This window comes from Sceloporus occidentalis, unplaced genomic scaffold (genome assembly GCF_023333645.1).
Source record: "Sceloporus occidentalis isolate IW3139 unplaced genomic scaffold, rSceOcc1.0.p SCAF_157, whole genome shotgun sequence".
NCBI lineage: Eukaryota > Metazoa > Chordata > Lepidosauria > Squamata > Phrynosomatidae > Sceloporus > Sceloporus occidentalis.
The window spans coordinates 932976-953783 of NW_028317137.1; the positions used below are offsets into that span (position 1 = coordinate 932976).

The following is a 20808-nucleotide window of genomic DNA, read 5'->3' on the forward strand; positions in this document are numbered from 1 at the left end:
TTACAATAAAATTATTTAAAGGGACTCTCCAGCCATCATCTACACTTTAACACATATGGCAATTGAAAGATGCACCCCTTATAAATGCATTGAGGGATTTTGCGGAGTGCCCCCGCAAATGAATTTGCCCTTTTGCCCATCCACCAGGTACTTTCAACAGAACGCATGCGCGGATAGTGCTCCTATTTATCCTTGACCCTTATGTATAAAACACTATGCGCTATAACGTTTTTCCCCTTTGAAACACCTGTTGCTGTTTACTTCAGGCAGGTGCGGCGACACAAAGCTCAAGTGCGTAACACCGTTCCACAATGAATCACTGGTTTCGCAGGGTGTGTAAAGATACAGTAGTTACACACCGCATACTAATGTAACAGAGTTATGTGTTGGGAAAGCTAGTTAACGCAGTCGTAAAGCTGGAGACACTTTCCGGAATCTCTGCTTCTTTGGTATTTGGCAGATTCCCAATACGACGTAACCAGACGATTATCATTCTCCGTTGGCTCAGTTCCCAGACGACAGATTAGAAGAAGCGCAGGATTTAAGGACACGTGAAATAACTTTGTGGCACGATCATGAACTGACACTGCATGAAATAGGGACGGTGATCAGGCTTAGGCACATGAGGTCATTCGGCACACCGGGCTAATGCCGGTTGGAACGCTGGCCAGCAGCAACACACACTTACCCCATCTGCCAGTGTTCGGCCTCACACCGCATGGGCATAAAAAGGTAGCATTCGGCTGTGTATATCTAGCTGTCAGTCGTACTTACGTCATCAGACAGCCACTGGCCTTAAAGAGCCAAGGCTGCCCCGCCATCGTGACTGTGGCCCTGATTGTATTGGATATAATTAATGAAACAGTGAACATGTCATAGTATTATCTGATCCTAGGGAGAAGTCACAAAGAAGGTCTGGATGTCCAGTGGAGTTCAGCCTATTCTCTAATCTTGTCTAAAAGTGAGTAAAAGTGAAGAAGCGGGCAGCTAAAGGAGTGAGAGGAACGGAACTCCTTATTTATGAAGATAGGCTAGAAAATCTACTTTGTTTTTACTAAAACAAAAGACGCCTCGGACAGGATGCGATAACAATGTTGGACAACAAAGAGGGCCGATCGAATCTGTTCATTAACAGTACAAAGTAAAAAGGAAAGGTGTTTTCACCTTCAGCAATTAAGAGCAATAAACATGGAATTCACTACCGAGGTTGTGTTATTAAAGTCAATTAATGCCTTTAAACATAGGCTGGGTTCTTGTTTCCGGATCAAGAAGAGTCAGCACCGCAGTATGTCCGCGTTTGAGCACTTATTCAGGTAAGCACACGTTTGTTGTCATTGTCATTGTTACTGCGCTACAAGCAGTAGATTGTAAGCTCCTTTGAGCAGGGCCCTCCTCACCTGTTGTTTCTGTAAGTCAAGTTGTTACTACTTGTTATGTCCTGTCTACCCATTGTACAGAGCTTTGGAATATGATGGCGCTATATAAAACAATTAATAATGATAATACATATTTTTTCCATTTATATATTTGTTTTTTGGGGGGTTTTTTTTGCATGACAATGAACACGTCTATGTCAGACACGTGAAAACCAACCAACTGGCGTTTACAATAAAAGTTTATTTCTCAACTCAACAGAACATATTCATTGATAAATATTAATGTATTCCAAATATTAGTGACGGTTCCCATGTTTGAATTCATTGAGCTATAACATTTTGAATATTTTCTCCATATTTTCTCCAAAAAATGAGCTCCATTCTATAAGGCTCATTTTAGCTTAACAGCTGCTGACACTTTCAGATGTATATCACCTAACTATTCGCTTATTTTTCTGTTATCTGAATTTTTGATGTAAACACAGAGCGTTTCTTCACTCACTTCTCTTCAGATGGCTCTCTGCGCTGAATGTCCATTACACGCTCCAGGCCCTTTCTTCTGTTCTTGTCCTTCCTCTGCCTCCATATGAGCCTCTCTTTCACACTCACCTTCCTCCTTTAGGGGGTTTTCTAAAATACATTCATCAACTTCTCTCCAACACATATTTCCCTCCTCCACAACATCTGTCCTGAAATAATATCCACCCTTCCTATTTTTCCTCTTCATCTCTTTCTCCTGCTCTATATCCTCCCTGTATCTAAATCCATCCATACCAACTTCATTTCTGGAGTTATCACTGCTTGTCTCCATTTCCTTTTTGAAGCTATCTCCGCCCTTGCCAACCTCTTTTTTCGCTTTATCGCCATCATTCTCAACCGTTTCTGTGTGTGCATGTCCCTCCTTGTCACCATCACACCTTGTGCTCTTGGTCTCTTTCCAATCATTCTGCAGGTTGTTTATGCCTCTTTGGAGCCCCATTTTGTGCTTTATAGAAAAGTCTAAATTTACAGTGCATCCTATCAAACGTCTTGACTCTTCTACTTTAAAAGGAAAGTCCCGGGACAGGAACTTCTGAAAAATCTCAGGGTCAGCGTCCAAATCGAAAAGGTTCTTCAGCCCTGCCTTTAGAGAGAATAGCTCCTTACTATTCTCCTTAAAGACATCCCAAAGGAGACAGCTGCAGAACCCGTCCTTGGAACCACTTTGTTCCTCATCCTCAAGGCATTGTAGTATCCAGCTTAATCGGCATGGCCACTGATTGCACAGGACAACCCAAGCAGCCACAGCTTTAGCTGATTGGCGGTTCCATGGAACGTGGCTCAGCATCATCAGGTGGACCATGACTGGAATGGTGTTGACAATCCTTTTCATCTGACAAATGCTATCGGGTATGTACTCATGGAGAGCCTGAACTTCACTGTATAAGGAGTAAAAGGTTTCTTGAATACAGCGTCCTGCATCGTAGAGGGGGGCTTCCTCCTCTGGTTCTTCAACCTTTGATAGTTCGTCTCTTAGCAGCCTCACAGACTCTGCGATGCCTGTTTTGGTGCCACGGTTTGCGTCAGTCCTGTTGGGCCAGTCTATGAGATCTTCTGTTTTCAGTACGACTTTTTTTAGAAGTTGCAGCTTTGTCTTTTTACCCAGCGCAGGCACAGAAAATGGCAGAGTAACAGTGCGATTTAGAAACATATATCCATTATCTGCCATGCCTTTCAGAGAGCTGGCATTCTCCAGGCACGAAACAATAATGCTGGGGTCTACTACCAAAATGGAGATAAAGGGAGCCTGGCGGTCAGAGAGCAAGGTGTTCATGGCATCCAGAACTCCTACCACTTTGTCAGGAGCACAAAGTTCTAGACTTGTGATCTGCAGTACCACCCGGATCTTCTGCTTTTGGAAGATCTCCATGCACTGGACCATATGAGTGACTAGCTCAACCTCTTTTTTGACCTCATTCATGAAACCCATTTGAGTACTGAACTTCTGACTGTTGACCAAACGTTCAATTTTTTGTTTCTGGCTGATCAGGACACTCTTGCAGAGCTGAAATACAGTCATGAATATGCTCGAACCAGACAATATTGTGGCAATGCTCCCAAAAACTGTAGCAGTCTTCTGATCACCATCCTGTGACCCAGTTCTCACCGGCACGGTGAGAAGAAGCAATCCAACGATTAGTACGAGGAAAACAACAACAAGGATAATGCTGAAAGTTTTTTTGAAAATCCATTCATTGAGGCTGCGTTCTTCTTCTCTCTCTCTTATGGGCTTTGATCCCAAGACATTAAATACGCTAAGAGGAAGTATCCCAAAGTGGCTCCGAATACGCTCACAGACAGTGGTGACCAGACCGGCCCATAGACGGTCGCTCCCAGCATACTGCCAGGCGCTAAAATGCACAAAGATAAATTCGATACTTTTGCGTTCTAGGTGGCGGTTTGTAATGACAGGGTAGTAGAAGAACAGATGCCAGAGCAGGCGGAAGAAACCCCATCCCACGGGTTTACTGGTAACCTGTCCTACAGTTTTCTCTTCCTTCTCTGTAACACGTGATGCCTCTTCCCTCATGCACTCTGAAATATAGGAAAAATAGTACATTTTGAGGATTTGTGCACATATGCAAGAAGAATAAAGCATTTTATTAGTTAATTCCACACATGACCACTAGGGGCATCTGGACACCATACACGTGAATGGGCAATGTGCGTTCCGAGTCTACTTCTCTGTGGGATCTATCAAATTATAGACCCTTAACGTCCAGGGCTGTAAGAGCGGACTGCTCTAGAATAGAAGGTTGCATGGTGGCCTCTAGGTGGGAATTCAATTACCAGGTTGAAGTCCGCACGACAATACTTTTGTCAATTGTGGCCAAAAGCAATAAGGTTCCAAGAAGAGACTGATGATTTTGGTTGTGTATATCTTGCAATATCAGACTCTCAAGTTTTATAAGTAATTTGTAAGTCAATAATATTAGGAATAATTAACGTACTTGTTATACGATCCAGTAGCATGTAGACACGTCCCCCAAATGGAGCATATAATCCAACAGTCACTGGTGTGGCTATCTGACATAATGATTTGGACAGGCATGCGCAGTAGATGTCATCTTCTGTCTGCTTACCTGTAACAGAAATGTAGAAATGGGTCATACAGACAGACAGAATCCTTTCCCGTCGTTGGCTGCGCTTATACCGTCAGGCGGCCACCGGCCTTAAAGTGCCAGGGCCGCTGCGGCATCGTTAGTCCAGCCCTGACCCTACACGTGATAATATATGAAGTTGCCGGAGAGTTGTAAGGCATATTTAAGCATAGCGTCCTTCTATAGGAGCCTGCTTCAGCGAACAAACCCCAGATGATAGTAACACAGGTTTTATTGCATCTGCATAGAATGTGAATTGGACACAAAGTCTAAAAGGCATTCCTCCCTCATTTGAATATCGTAAAACTTTAATACCTTTAATAAGTTCAATAACTTTAATCATTTATTTCTAAAATTGTAAATTCAGTAAATAATTTCATACCATTAAGTATGGTCACTGTTGGTTGAAATAATGGTCGAATTCTCCTCAGAAAGAGTTTTCCTTTATTTAGATCATGCGCATAATCGAGACAAGGCACACAACAAACAAAAGTCGAAGCGTTGTCTGATTACATGTTTGGATTACATGGTTTATAAAACCTCTTAACTTCTTCTAATAGCATGCATCATTCTGATTGGTTACTTTTCATGCAGGTTACGCCTCTTTAAGCTGCATAATTAAGAATGGCCTATACTTGACCCTTTGCACATATATATATATATATATATATATATATATATAATAATATAGAGTAGATGTGTTGGCGTGAACTCGTGCATATATCATAGACAAGAAATTTTCTACTTTCTTATGTCTTTGTCACCAATAATATTTACGATAACATAAGCATTTTTCTAACAGTCACTTTGCTGGTCACTGGGTAAATTGTGCCCTGATCTCACTTATAACAAAATTAATTTATTCATCGCTGTCCAGCACTTGCTAGACTCCATTCTTATTACACACAAAACATAAATATATATTAAAACACATGATTAAAACAACCACTTAATTCAACAGGATAGGGCTCTTTATAAAATGTTACTATTGTGCTACAGCTGACTATAAGTAATAAAAAAAAAATACGGTAATTCTATCCCCTGAAAAGTTCATCACATAAAACAACTCGGAAACATCTAAGAATTATGTTCAGTTTCTATGGCAACAACCGACCAGGGCCTGCTTTTGTGTCACATGACAGTTAACTGTTTCCAGGAAAAATGTTAAATGAGATTATATGACAGTATAATTTTATATGATTAAATAATTAGTTCTGGGAAGGGCAGTACTAGGAATGGTGTCACGCTGCAATGAGTATATATAGAACCTTTGAAACTGTCTCTATGTTATACCATACCGTATATGTTTTTTTAATGGTTTGACATGGATAATGGTGTTACTTTTAAGATGGCGGCTTTAAAAAGTGTTCCTAGAATTGTGTTGGTCTTTTTTTAATACAAAAACTTTTTCCCCAATATATTAATGAATCCTAGCTCATGAGACATTTTTCTAAGACATTCCAAAGTAATGAGGTTTGTCAAATTTACATTTATTTCATCAGCAGCCACCATAAAGGAAGTAAAACTATAGAAGACCCTGAAAGTGATGTCACAGTTATTCCAGATGCATCTTGGAATGTGCCTCTAACCATACCTTTACTACACATAACATATACACAATGAAGGGGGTTCAGTATTACACATCTCCGTCCGGTTCTGAATAGAACATAGAAACAGAATTTGACAGAAGATAAGAACCATTTGGCCCATCTATTTTTCCTTTTTCCTGCTATAAAACCTTAATTAGTACCTTGGTTGTTTTTAGTCCTCCTTCCTTGTCCTGTGGTTCAATATATTATGTGATGTAATATCTTCCTGTAGTTATTATCTCTGTAATTAGGAAATAGTTTCATGTTCGGAATTACCCAGGGGCTATTTTTGGATGACATGTATGACTGTCCCCTCTATATACAATTGAGTAGTATCAGGGCAATGAAATTCTGATCTTAAAAGATGGCTGGACTGGCCATCTGGCAGACCAGGCAACCCCGTGGACTGTTGGCCAACATCTCTCCAAACTTACCCGATCCGCACACATTGGGTGCCGCAGTGTGGAATGCCTGACTGCACGTTACATGAGCATAATAAAGTAATGTATTGCCTCTCGTATCCATCCAAACTTACTTCATTTATTTATTGTTTTATTGGAAGACCGAGGTACTTGTGCACCTCCCGTCATCAACTGTCCGAAGGAAAAAGGTGAAAACGGTGCTCAAGGTATAAGGGCCACAGTGGCGGCCGAGTCCCCAGTCTTTGTCTTCTAGATACATTCCCATGGGGGATATCCATCCCTCCCTTCCCTTCCAGGCCAAAGCCAAAGGAGGGCCGGATTCTCTTGCCTCCCCCCCTTAGAGGAGTACCACCTGAAGTGTTCAAGGGTGAGAAAGTGGCCAAAAGGCACAACAATCCCACCAAAAGAACTGAGTCTTCAGGGATCCCTCTCCCCTGTGACATTCTGCATTTCAGCCAATCCAATCTAATGCTATACCTCGAGCCTCCTGTACTTGGGCATCAAGGCTGGAGGACCAAGTTTTCCCTCACTCACAGTTACTCACTTAGCCAAAAGACTGAACTTAATTTGCCAGCCGCAGGACCACCCTGACATCCCTAGTCCGGCCCTGGGCATGCTAACCACGCTTACAGATTACAGATCTTCATTAAGAGGGGAAGAAGGCATCCCTTGATACGTATATCTGGATATGACTTCATACGTTTCCTCATTTTGTCTCTTTGTTTCCTGCTTGTTCCATAATGTATGTAAACAAATATTACGCGTCCTACTGCTGACAACATGCAATTACCCGCATAATTATAGACGTCTTCCTGATGCAATAGCCAGGCTAATTCTCTCACCTCCATAATCCTCCTCCTAATCCTTTTCTTTGGTGTGACTGAAAAATTACTAAAGGTTATTAAGAAACATAAAATAGTTATTATGTAATGACGTGAGTTAACTTACTGGAAGAAACAAATATTAAGTAATAATGGATTTTAAAATTCAGGATTTAATAGGTGAAATACGATGAGTGCCTTTTGCTAGCAGTCAACCTACGGCTTTGAATACGGATGCAATTAAGTGCCTTTTTTTTACACGACAGGTGTATTTTATGTGGTTGCTTTTAATATACAAGAACATAAAACGTTAAACTCTTTAGAACCTTAAAGAGACACTCCAGCCATCATATATATACTTCAATGGATATCTAATAGCTGAGAGGTCCCATTTTTATGTGGTTCCCCCTTGCAAATGCATGATTCTGCAGAATCCTCTCCCTGCCCCCCAACTACTTGCCAAACAGGCAATGTCTTCAGCCGAACACATCTCCTGGCACTTGACACGCGCATGTACAGAAAGTGGTCCCATTGACTTCTACTGGAGCATTTCCCAGCCACTGATCAGCGTGACAGTTCCGGAATTGTAGGATGTATTTTTTGGACCTTTCTGTTGCTTATCTGCCCAAAACACCTACCGCTGTGCACAGGGGTTAGGGGTGAACAGGGGTCAATGTCCTAATTATTATTTACTTATTATGTTCTTCAGTGTTGCACAATGTATACAACAAGTAATGCATCATATGGTGGACCTTATGGCTTCTCTTCGCTTGCTCTTTTGGCAGTCTGCATGATACTGGGGAATCGGGATACTGTAACTCAGACCTGGTTAGACACCTTCTTCAAACATCAACAAAATGTGGCATAAAACTCATAGTTCCCAACTATTCCAATTCATTATTTTAATGGTAGCTTACTAAACTTCCAAAATTAAAGGTTTTCCCATAAAGCATTGGGAAGAATGGGTTTAATAATAATAATTGCACTAATATCTATATCGCCATTACTAACAACAACAAAACTACGTAATTTAAAAATATGCATTTGATTATATAATGAATGTAACGTGTCCACAATACGCATATAAAAAGTTCAACATTAGGAAGGTAGTGTAAATAGTTATTCAGGTTTAGAGCTAAAATGTAATAATTGTAATATGTTTCAAAGTAACACCTAAAAGAGTATTACGGTGATCATTTCACACTTGGCAGGAAATTTAATGTCAGCTCATAGGCTGGATAGACATTAACATATTTTTTTTACCTGATGACCACATTCCAGTGGGTGAAGGTGGCCTTCAGAAGCTAGATTGCCCTGCGATGAATGATTATTCCTTTCATTGAGTGTCTTCTACCAACCGTCTTCTGGTGGTTATTATAAGTGCCTCCAAGCAGGAGCAGCTATTTTCCGATAGACGTGGCCGCCTCCGAAGAATTGTGGATAATAAGGCTGTCTTTGAGAAAGTGTCTCCGTAATTGTTGTTGGCTCCAACAAAATGTTGATGTCTCCCAAGGATGGTGGTTGTTCAATCAAAAGTTTGGTTTGGCCTCCTGCTTAGAATTACCTCCCACTGGCTGCGGAACACGCTCCTCTTACGAAGAGAACCTCTCAGACAGTCTTGGTGTCTTCAAGACTCTGATTTGTAAATTATTTTGAAGCTATGCAAGGGCAGTGTCATCATTTTACATTTCTCCACCCTGTTATCCCAAATACTCCTCCTCTGGGATGTGATCGTAGCATACAGAAGCAGTCTGGCTGGTTTATCTTGTCCATAAACATAACAAGTTTGAGTTTTTTATTGCATTGTTAACAATAAAATAAAATATCATTCATGTTATTTTAGTAATCTTATCCCATGGGGTCCATATGAATAGAGTAGCAGATATCGTTGAATTGGGGGAACTGGCCGGTGCATGGCGAGAGCAAGATAGGGAAAACCTTTTGGATAAATGGCCTCACTAGAGGGTGGTTGGGGGGATCAAAGATCTTCCTTGAAACTCATTTCTATCACAGGGATCTTTGCATGTGATCTAATGTGGAGCGTTGGGGTGTGACATCATATTTTGGCAGAAAGAAGACCCTCGGAAGAGGAGGAAGTCCCCTTCACAACAGGGAGAAGGTCTGTCCTCCTACACCACCACATCATCTCACTCCTCCACCTATTTCATTCTCACCCCACAGATTTTAGATTTTTGTAAAAACTTTTTTAAAACAAAATTCAAAAATAATAATAATAATTAAAAAAAAAGTTTTCAACACCAATAATAATAAAATCTGGCGCATGGAACCAGAAAAAGTTGAACAAGTTTTTACCATCAAAACTTAGAGCCTCAGACCTCCTAAAGACCATCCATCCATGGACGCCTCATTGATTAATGTAAACTTTTTTCAAGGTCACAGATCTTCTGCCACATTTAAGGTCCATGATTCAGCTTCTGTCTACTGAATATGTTAAACGTAATGATTCATCTCCTTATCTCCTTAGAGGTACAAAGAAGCCCTATTGTCAAACATTTATAGAATTGTTAACCGATCCACTAGGCGTTCCCTTACTGAGGGTGGGGGACAAAAAGGTTTTTTTAGGCGGACACGTATTTATAAAAATAACTTCTAAATCCAATTCCTTTCAAGTTAGCATCTCCATCAACAATAATTTGTGTAACGCACACATTATTCAAAACTTTACAATTATACAGTTTGGGTGTACATATTTGTAGAGCAATAAAGTTGGTTGAATGGAAAAAGTACATTTTTCATAAATATTTCTAAATAAATGAGATATTCTATGTTCGCAAAAAAAACAAAAACAAGCTTTAAACGTGGTTTCCATTTCTGCATTAAAAAAACATGCAATAATAGATAATTTAATAAAAAAATATTTGTAAACTTTTAAAAAGCATTGTACAGAAACACTGCTTAAAAATATTTAAAGTTAAAATGTATAAATAATACAATTTATAAATATACAAAATATTCCTTAATGCTTTATGGCACAGTGTAATAAACACCGCTCATTCTTTTATAATCGCATGAATGTGATTTCATTTGCTTGTTTAAGATAATTATATTAATTAGTTAATTACTACTTATAGATTAGTTTTACCTTAGTTATACCTTTTATTTGTCAACCGGCAAATGTATGGGGCAGCCATACATGGGTGCTTCCAAAGGTAGATTACTCGGAGCTGTCCCCCTTATGAAGGAATGGCATTGCGAAGGGCCATGACTAGCCCTTATTGTGGTGGGACTAGCCCCAGAGATCTTTGGTGGGTGTGAAACGGGAATGAAGTGTGCAGAGAGACCGTCGAAAGAAGGAAGTGACCATGAGACCTGCGGAAGCAAAGCTGGCCACCCGCCGCCTAACCCGACGAGGCCACACGGGAGCTGCATCAGCCATTGATTTTACAGCTCCCTGGGTAGGTCGGGGGAGACCAGAGGATCTTCCCAAGGGGCTCATGCTCTCTAATGTCCTTAAAACCTCAAAAGGTCGCACTCTTCTTCACACAACGGCACAAAGACACGCAGGAGAACAGAACCTGGTTCTTTTCTTTACCCATGAAAAGTATAATTTATATATTTTTCGGAGTCTTTGTAAAAGGGGCCGGGAATTGACTCCAATTGACGACATGTTGCCGCCATACCGAGTATAAAAGAAAAATAAGTAATGTGCCAGACTAACAAAGGCTGGTTATGACGTGCTGGCGTTATTGAATGAGGGGTATTACCGTTTATTTCACAGCATGCCAATTTGCCACAAGGGGGCCTATAGATATTACTATATGTGATTACTAAGTGTTACATGAGCATGGCACTAGATACATTTGTTGATCTGTTAAAATGTTAAGATTAATAAAGACAGACAACCTAACGGACTTTGAAAAGGCCACAGCTTTATTTGAGATCAAATACTGTGACGCGTAAAACTTTATTAAAACTTAAAACATACATTTTATTTTAACTGTGTAACTTCCAGCTGCCCGATTACAACTCTTCACACCATGGAGGTTACAACCACAGCCGGAACTCCCACGAACATATTGCGTGTACACCAAACCACGAGCCGTAAACCGCATTAGCACGTGGTGTAAGCACAATGGCCCCCCTCTTTGAACGTGGGAAAAGGCCCTTCAAACTACACAATAACCACGGTTTCCACGGTTTCCATACCACGGATGCACCATGACCCTACTTAAAGGGACGTTAACCCCTGGCCCCCCCTAAAACCCTGCCCTATCTAAAACATGATCCCTAACATGATCCAGGCCTGATCATGCGGCCCCTCCTCTGATTTTTGTCTGTCCGGGGCCCGCTTTATAATTAATGCAACGCAGTGCTAGTCGCCAGGGCTAGACTGGGGACTATAAATCAGCCCTGGCATTTTAAGGCCAGCGGCCGATAAAGGATAAAAGAGTGGCCACTTTGACAATTAATCGAACCATTCGGTTGGCACCATCAGCGAGTCGCTACAATGGCGTTAGGATGGAATATTAACGGGTTCGGCTGACTTAGTTCTCTGTAATTATTATTATTATTATTATCTTTTATTTATATAGCGCCAACAATCTATGCAGCGCTTAATACAATACATATATTCAAGGGGTCTGACAAGACGAGAATTGACAGACTGAGACAAACCGATACATTAGGTGGAGAGAGCCCGGCAATCTTGGTGATAGGAGAGAGTGAAGTTAGTGAAGGTATATGGTGTAGGTTCTTGCTCATTCTCCTCCCCTGCAGTTATCTGTGAATTACTCTTTACACTGAAACGAAACTAACTCCCCAGTAGCTGCTGAATATTGTCACAGACAGACATCATGGCCAGTTTTGCTCCTATTTACAATCCAGTAAGTGTATGCTGTGTGCTTTGTGGGTCGCTCTCTAGCGGACACGGGGGTTGAACGATAGTTGTGGGCATTAAGGGCACTGGGGGTTATTAAGTAGCAGGTTGTAGCCGTATCTCTCATCCTATGCCCGGGTTTGACCCATGTCTTAAGCCCTTTCAGCACGTGTGTAAAGTTGGATTCCTGGGTGGCTTTGTCACGATGGCTGCACATTGCCTACAGAGGTTTGAGGTTATAAGACACAACGTACGTGCCGTATTTTCTTTTTAAATTCGGTTTATTATTGGACTGCTCTTGACGCCGCAGGACGTAGCGTAAGTTCTCCCGTTAGGACGTTGTTGTTGAGGGTGACTTGACTTTCCATTTACAGAAGATGGGTGAATGACCAGAAGTGTACAGATGACTGCAGATCAGGGTTAAATACTGTGCATGGGCGCACATTTTTTTTACAGGCGAGGAGTGAGTTAAATCCTGAAAAAGGAAGTGTTCTATAGAAAATGCATTGTTACGTGTAAAATATGTTATTATGCTATTTTGCTACATCCGATCAGGTTCCCTGTTGCGCCACTGCTCCATGGTCCTGTTGGGGAGATCTCCCATATAACCCGTCTAGTTACACTATGGGAGGTCTGAGCCTAGCCAAAACAGCCTGTATAGTAGCCTTTCCCAGCGCCGCATGTCCTTTCGAGGCAGAGCATTGAGATACGGCATGGTATCCAGGTGCTCAGCAGATAGCATGGTGGCCGCTGAAGTAGGCAATAGGTGGGGAGCTTCATTCGGCACTTGTTTTGGGACACTCATGGGTGATATTGCATTTGCTTTGACATTCTTTACAAGTTACAGATTGTTTTCTAACATGACTTGCAGTGATCCAGTCCAACAAGGAGTTGGACAATATTTAAAGATGGTTCTTGACGTTGGAGTCAAAACGAGCGTTCCTCGTTACAGGAGCGGTGAGAAGAGATGACCGTTATCTGCTGATTAGCATGCAGGCGGTTCTGTCGACCATCACGTTTTGGCAGGATAGCTTCAGGGGGCAAGGTGCACGTCAGGAGAAATGCCACAAGTTCCAGAACCAAACAAACAATAACTTTAGGTTCCGTCAGAGAAGATATTGTAGAGGTTTAAGGGCTCTTTAATTTTACCAGTCACAGGTACGATAAATGTGTACCTGGTGGGGGAAGTGAGATAAAATAGGACGATCATGTGGTTGGTTTCATTACCTTAGAGTGCAAAGTCCATGGTTATATGCCGCAAGGAACAAATAATATTAACCTCATGTATATATAAACCAGTCTTCTTATCCCTTATCAGCATCCATTGGCCCTATTCATTGTAGTAATGAGCACCTCTCAAGTGTCCCTGTTTAGGCGGGACAGTCCCTCTTTTCTCTCTTGATGTCCCTCTATTCTATAGTTTTCTACAGCACTCCACTGACCTATATGGAATCAAAATGTGGGCCCTGACCCTAATGTTGGGTATTGTAAAAAATTGGACCGTTATTCCTTTATTTTAATGAGAATGCCCAATACCACCCGCCCCCACACACACAGACACACACTGGTGACCCACATTTTGACCGACTATATATATATATATTAAGGACCATTATGACTTTTTTCTGTAATAAATTAAATTTACTCCCCCGAGTGGCACAGTAAAAAAAAAATAAAAACACAATGATGAAATTTTGGCCCTTGTATAGTGGGGCAGAAGGGACGCGTATGTTCTCTCAATGAACGAGTGGTGCCTGTAAATGTGAGAGGAGAGGGTGAAGCGTCATCATCATCATCACCAGCAAACCTGGTAGCTTGTGGGCCCGGGCAACCTGGAGCCTACCCTTGCAGTCCCGCCAACGTTGCGGGAAACACCCCCATTCTCCCGGGACCCTTCTCCCGCGACGCGGAGGATTCGGGTGCCGACCAGATAAATGAAATAGCTTTCTGGATCAGGTTCTAAATGACATATTGTCTGAGTGCTCTCATTTCTTCTATTTATAGACTGTCCCCTTCCAGAGTGCAATACTCGGGGGCATTAATGAAGGCAAGAAGGTTTCAATCCAAGGGCAAGCGCGTAATCAGGCCAAGAGGTACGTAAAAAAAAACCCAAAAAAAAGGACTAGCCTTCCTACAAAGTAGGGATGACAATGATAGAAGATACCACAAATCAGCATGTCTACTGGCAGACGGATAGTCTGGTATCTCAAAGTCCATCAGTCTACCAGCAAAGAGACAAACAGACGGAGATAGTTGGCCAACAAATGTCGAAGCTTTTTATGAGACACGGACAGTGTTCCTACGAACCTCTCCAGTACACTCGGTACATTGCAGGGACACAAAAAGGAGGATCTATAAAATTGTCTTTTCTTTCAGGTTTGCCATAAATTTTGTCTGCTTCAACAATGATATCGCTTTTCACTTTAACCCGCGGTTTGATGAAGGCAATGTTATTGTTTGCAATACGATGCAAAGGAAGAGCTGGGGTTCTGAAGAAAGGAAAGGCGGTATGCCCTTCCAAAGGAACACTTTCTTTGATATAGGAATTACTGTCCTGGGACACGCTTTCCAGGTATGTATGCCACAGAGCTCAGAATCAGAATGCACCCCAATCTCTCTTCTCTGCATCTAATATGCCCATTCAAAATACGAGACCAGATAAAGTAATACTAAATCGAAAGTAACTTTAATGTGTCATGTCATATTCCAAAAGTTTCTCTATCTTCCGTGTAATGCTTAACACCCATCACTCACCCTGTCTCTTACCTCTATCTATCTTGCTCTCCTTCGCTCGCCCCGTTTAGGTCACAGTGAATGGACAGTTTACTTTGGAATATCGCCACCGCGTCTCTTACCAAACCATCCAATGTCTTGAAGTTAAAGGGGATGTCAATCTTACTTGTGTCACATTCTCTGGATCAGTAAGTAATTAAAAGATAACTTCCTAATGACATTGTAGTATTTACTTAGAACATCATTGTTTCTCTGGAGTTTGGAGTAAGTTTAATGGCAATACCTGTGAGAGAGAAACTGAACCCTCAACGGGATATATCTGGGTCCCGGTTGTCTACTTTGGCTTGGACAGCCCAAACCCAAACGTCAATTTTTATTTTCACCCAGCATCTGTGATAACTCCTTACCATTTTCTGGACATCATTGTTATGAAAGATGTATGGTCCAGTAATTAAAACCTGTTATATATGTTGTATATCGTTACCTGTAGATACAACTGTTACCAAAATTCGAGGGAAATGCTATCAATAAACCCCACCCCAGTCTGTGCCCTTAACTGCTTCCATGAAAGAGGAGAAGGGGCTACAATTACATGTAAAAATAAGAAATAAAACAAACACACTTACTCATTTCATATCTTTACAAAGTTTAATGAATTACAAAAATCCTCAAATAAATTGTACAAATGTTCTTTATATAAAATTTCCAGGAACAAAGTCTGCCTCCCCCACCACCTTATAGCATCACCCCAAGTTTTGTGAGTATGTCCCTTAACTGGTGGAGGAAAGTTCCTTTTGCTTCAGTCCTACTACCTTCATATCTATTCTTGAAGATGATGGTAGCACGATGTCACTTCCTTTAATGATGATGTCACTGCTGTCTTAGGCTGCCTACATGCTTGTTGGTCATTATAGTGGTAAAGTATTCTGACATTATATAGTAAATCATTTAGGATGATGTCAATACCCATCTCTGCTTATGTCCTACTTTTGATGATGCAAGTAAGTCTTTCTGGCTTCCTTACTGGCCTGCTTGCTTTTACCCGGATCCTTCGTGATGTCACCCTCTTGCTCAAGCGCTAAGATGATTGGATGCCTTATTGCCAATACCCTGAGGAATACTAGGAATCTGTTAGTTTCATAAGTAAACCCAGATGCTCTATTGCCAACGGCCATATAGTTGATAAAGCCGATAACTCCTATTGTCCTGAGTTTACAGTAACTAATGATCATGCCAATAATTCCTGCCACTCTCAGACATATACTATATAACCAAAAGTATGTGGACGCCCCACTTAATTATGGAGTTTCAGCCGCACCCATTGCTAACAGGTGGATATAATGTTAATGCTGGTGCCTGGTGCTCCCCTGTGGGCCATAAGATATGGTCTAAAAAACGTAAAAAATAAAAAGCTAACCATGCTTGACATGATATGGAACATGTTGAAGAATGCTCCAATTGGTGGATCATTGGTATGGGTATAAATGGAGGTAGTAGGGGTGTACGTAAGCTCCTCTTCTCCGCTATCCAGTGTCTCTACAGTAGGTGGGTGATCTGACCGTGACTGCTCTACTTCAGCTGGTGAGCTCCTATACTCAAACCAATCCCACCGACCAAGGGTGATAGCGGTATCTTTGCTCTCCTGCCATCTTTAACCACCGATAATCTCTGTAGCCGATATTCTGCAGATCATTTGCTAACTGGTGATGGAGCGCTTCCTATTTTGCCTAAAAAAACCCTAAATATATTGTTATATTTTTGTACTTAATTAAATTTTATCTTGCTTCAGTTTATGAGTGCATTTGCACCTCCGACATCCATGGTGAGTTGGCAACTCTTTAGAGATAGTATCACCACGGCATTGACTGAATTTTCCCGACAGCTCATGCTGGACATCGCACTTGACGGCTACATATTTCACGTTAATGAATGGGGATAACCAATAAGGTTGTTGGCTGCTTTTTTAGTTACTGTTTCAACATTCGTGGATAGGATGCGACTGTTTGTAATTATGCTTTACCCGGTTTTCCTTATCTTAGATAAGACCAAGGACTGATTAGGATCCGAGTCTTACATGAGAAAAAAAATGGATGGACCAAATGGGTCCGATCTGTTGTCAAATTCAGTCAGTGTCAGTGTTTCTCTTGTTCAGACAATGACATTAATTGTGATGTCATTCTTTTCTTACAATTGTCATGTTTTTTTTTTATTGTCAGGTCCCAAGTGTGGTCATGCCCCCATTGTTCACTCCTCCTATGGTGAGCCCCTCTCTCTTTTTTTTTTTTATAGAGAATACCCCCTTCCCGTTTCATTTCTATTTTCACTAACCACTTCCACAAATGTATTTTATCTTGATCTAAAGTGTCCCTTGTACCCCATAGTAAACACTTTTTATTAACCCTTTACTCCACACTATGCCCATAATATTTTATTTGCTAGTGTTTTTTAATACTGTATTTTTTGATGTTTTTATTGACTTTAAATGGGATATTGGATTTTCAGCTCAACGGGAATCTGTCAGAAACGCAGTAGTAGAGAGGTCCAGTTGAGTTTAGTTGACCGTTATATTTGGCCTTTAACACTGAACTCTGGACCTTCACAGGTTAATACCTTGAGGTCAGATTTTAAACCAAGTTCCCTTTACACAAGTTCCCGGCACATTGGCCGAGGATTTGGAGATTTGGGATTAGGCAACACTAATCAACTTGAAGACATTTAGTGGGTCCAGTTTAGATGTCACGACCACTTACACCTTCATAGGCTGGACCAGTTCTCATGTCAAGGGACGGTGGTGTCATTTCAATAAAACCAAATTCATGTATAATACCGTAATTAAGCCAGATGATATATATTGCTTAGCAAACCTGACTTTTAAAATAGGCATCTTAAGTCCTTAGTATATCTGGCCAGAGAATAAAGGGCTTTTAAGAGATAATGTCAGACTTTGCAAACAATTTCTCAAATATTGTGAATTTTCTTCTTCCTTAGGCCGCGGGACCCGTGAGCATCCATAACCCTGTATGTATACTAAGTGGGTTAATTATTCTTTGTTTATATAGCGCCATCAAATTCCACAGCCCTGTACAATGGCTAAATACGTATCCAGGTGACCTATCCATCGCCAGTCTGGCCCTGGCCACAACACCTTCAATGAGTATCTAGTAGTTAAGGCTACGTTAGAATTATTAATACAGAAGGTGGTGGTCTATTTTCTACTTCATTTGGCTTTAGATTAGTAATTACCATGGAAATTATATGAAAATATAATAATAGTTTGTTTTGACAGGCAATGCCCTTCATGGCTGCTTTGCAGGGGACCTTTATCCAGAACCGCAGTATCATCATTGTTGGGTTTGTGAGCTACGGAGCAGACAAGTACGTTTTGGGGAAATACTACTCATATTCTTCAGGTGCCCTGTATTTTTTCATCACATCTCATTCCACCCACAAGCTATTGCATGTGCAATTTGTTTCTTAATTCCCATTATTAATTCCCCCCCACAGGGGCTGCATTGGATTTCTACTGTCAGCCCATCTAGAGAGTTATAAGTTCTAGCAGACAGCTCATGAAATTTTTGTGTTTGCCGACCTGAAGTTAAACAGACAGAATTTAGGGACAGATAAGACTCAAACCTTAATTTGGTCTAGTCTTACATTCAGGAGCCTTATGGCTATACCCATGACCAGCCCAAGACATTGTGGTGCCTGGGTCAAATGTTGAAATGATGCCCACCACACAAACCACATCAACATTCATTGTTATATCATCATTAATAAATTCACTCTCACACTCTCATTCACACCCTCTCCATGTCTTCCTACCTTCTTCGCCGACAGCTTCTGTGTCCCCGTCTCCTTTCCCAGAGCTGTTTCTTCTCTGGCCTCTTCTTGTCTTTGTCCGCTCTTCCATCAACATGGCACTTCTGCAAAAGAGTAGAGCTACCAGGCACCCCGATCGCTGGGACAGGGGAGAGGCTGTCCTCGTGGCTCCCCTCTTTTGCACAAGTAGTCCAGGAGACCAGTATTTTTGAAAACTCAGTATAACAAAAATAAAGAAATAATTAGGTCAGGGTCACCCATACTGAATCTTGCTGGGCAGCTGCGACTTTAATGCGTATTGAGCTTTGGTATGACCACATTTCCCACTTTCTTTCTGGTGACCCAGCGGTGGAAGACACATGCAGACAGCCCTCTGTCCGTATCATTATTTGATGGGAGACCAGGGGAGGTTTCCCAGCTAAGATTACGAGATGTAGAGAAACCGGAGCGACAGATTACATAACAACTCCCCGGGCAGCGTGTCATCACGAACCATTGTACTTACAGGTTCGGTGTCGACCTCCTAAACAGCGCAACCAGGGATATCTACCTCCATATCAACCCCCGGTTCAGGGAAGGGGCTCTGGTGAGAAATACCAAAGACCGTGGTAACTGGGGACCCGAGGAGAGACACGTATCATACATGCCTTTTACCCAAGGCCAGAGCTTTCAGGTGAGAAGACAGGAGCTGGCGGTACCTCATTTAGTCTGTACTAGCATTTAATTCCATCTTATTACGTTTTATTAAACTTACTACACTGCTCATCCTAGATGGAGATCAGGAACGAGGGCGGCTGTTTTGGCGTCTACGTTGGAGGAGCGAAGGTGTTCACCTACGTCCATCGCCTACCTGTTACTCAAATTGACAGGATTGAAGTGGGGGGAGATGTAACTTTGTCCTATGTCCAGTTCTAGCCATAGTTTAAAGCGGGTTACCCTTTTCAGTTGCAACGAGGAACCGGGCAAATACACATTTCAGTATTGAAGCGATAATAGGAAAAAGATCCAAAAACATTTCACTCCTAAATGAACGATTACATAAAAACACTTTTACAAATCCAAACCCTGTAGACAACAGTAAGCCTCCAATAGTGAGATTCCAAAATTCTTTGGGCATTTGTCATCTTTTGTTGTTTAAGGTCATAGTACTATCACACATTTCAATGTTCCATTCAATTACTGAATCATTGTCTGTAGGAAGCGGTAGGTTCTTAAAAAGGTTCTGCATTTTAATCTTATATCGGAGGACTTTGTCTTGTGATTGACCCAAGCCAAAAAACACAATATGGCATGAAAACTACACCAATACAAGATGCATCAATTTACAATCACTCAGCGCTAGTAATAGATGGGAGTTCGCCTTCAACTAGGGACACCTATAGACAATGTATCATGTAGGACAGCTTTAAGCTTTGAAGTGTAGGTATAAATAAGTTTGAATGGACAAGAGACAACATTGTTTCTGTTGACCCAGTTGGTGACAGTCCTCTATCCAGATCATTATTAGGTGGACAACCAGGAGGTCTGGTTCCCAGGTAAGATTACTTTGGTGGTGGAGAAACAAGAGCGACCAATTACTTGGTAACCCAACAGTGTTACTTCACATGCAATGTGTCATCATGAGCCGTTATTCTTACACGTTAGCATCCTGCATACTTCATGGTTTCTTGACATCAGTATTATAAGATATAAGCATTATATCTTAAGTCATCAGGGTGGTTCATTTCTAGATGCCGTGATAGTTTGGCTTGTCAGGCGTTTGGTTTTTGTAAACGTGAACCTGTGAAACCTTTCCCAAATGATTGTTTCTCTGTTTCTTAATTTTAATATCTTTTGTATTTCTGAGTAAAATGTAATTAATCTTGATCAATACGGTTTTGCTTTACTTTCTACAATGTGAAAAAAATATAAAAATCAAAGTTTACATAAACTAATACTAATAAAAGGAATCATTTGTCTTAAACTTTATTTTATATATTAATCCGTGGTGCATATAACAAATGGATCTATTCTTAAATGGAAATAATCGACATCTCTATCTATTGATCTAATCAAAGAATTAGATGTATAG

The 20808-nt window shown here is 41.1% G+C and overlaps 2 protein-coding genes across 2 annotated transcripts; one reads left to right on the plus strand and one right to left on the minus strand.

The window, feature by feature from the left end:
* Positions 1-955: 955 nt before the first annotated feature.
* On the minus strand, positions 956-6792 carry LOC149280252 (NTPase KAP family P-loop domain-containing protein 1-like). Its single transcript, XM_089500613.1, has 4 exons — positions 6678-6792; positions 4367-4498; positions 2151-3950; positions 956-987 (listed from the first exon to the last, which is right to left on the minus strand). The coding sequence occupies exons 1-4, from the start codon at positions 6790-6792 to the stop codon at positions 956-958; spliced, it is 2079 nt and encodes a 692-aa protein (XP_089356739.1).
* Positions 6793-12162: 5370 nt separating this feature from the next.
* On the plus strand, positions 12163-19652 carry LOC149280253 (galectin-4-like). Its single transcript, XM_089500614.1, has 8 exons — positions 12163-12192; positions 14190-14278; positions 14562-14757; positions 14990-15106; positions 17135-17176; positions 18232-18293; positions 19245-19410; positions 19509-19652. Exons 1-8 carry the CDS (start codon positions 12163-12165, stop codon positions 19650-19652), a joined length of 846 nt encoding a protein of 281 aa, XP_089356740.1.
* The last annotated feature ends 1156 nt before the right edge of the window (positions 19653-20808 follow it).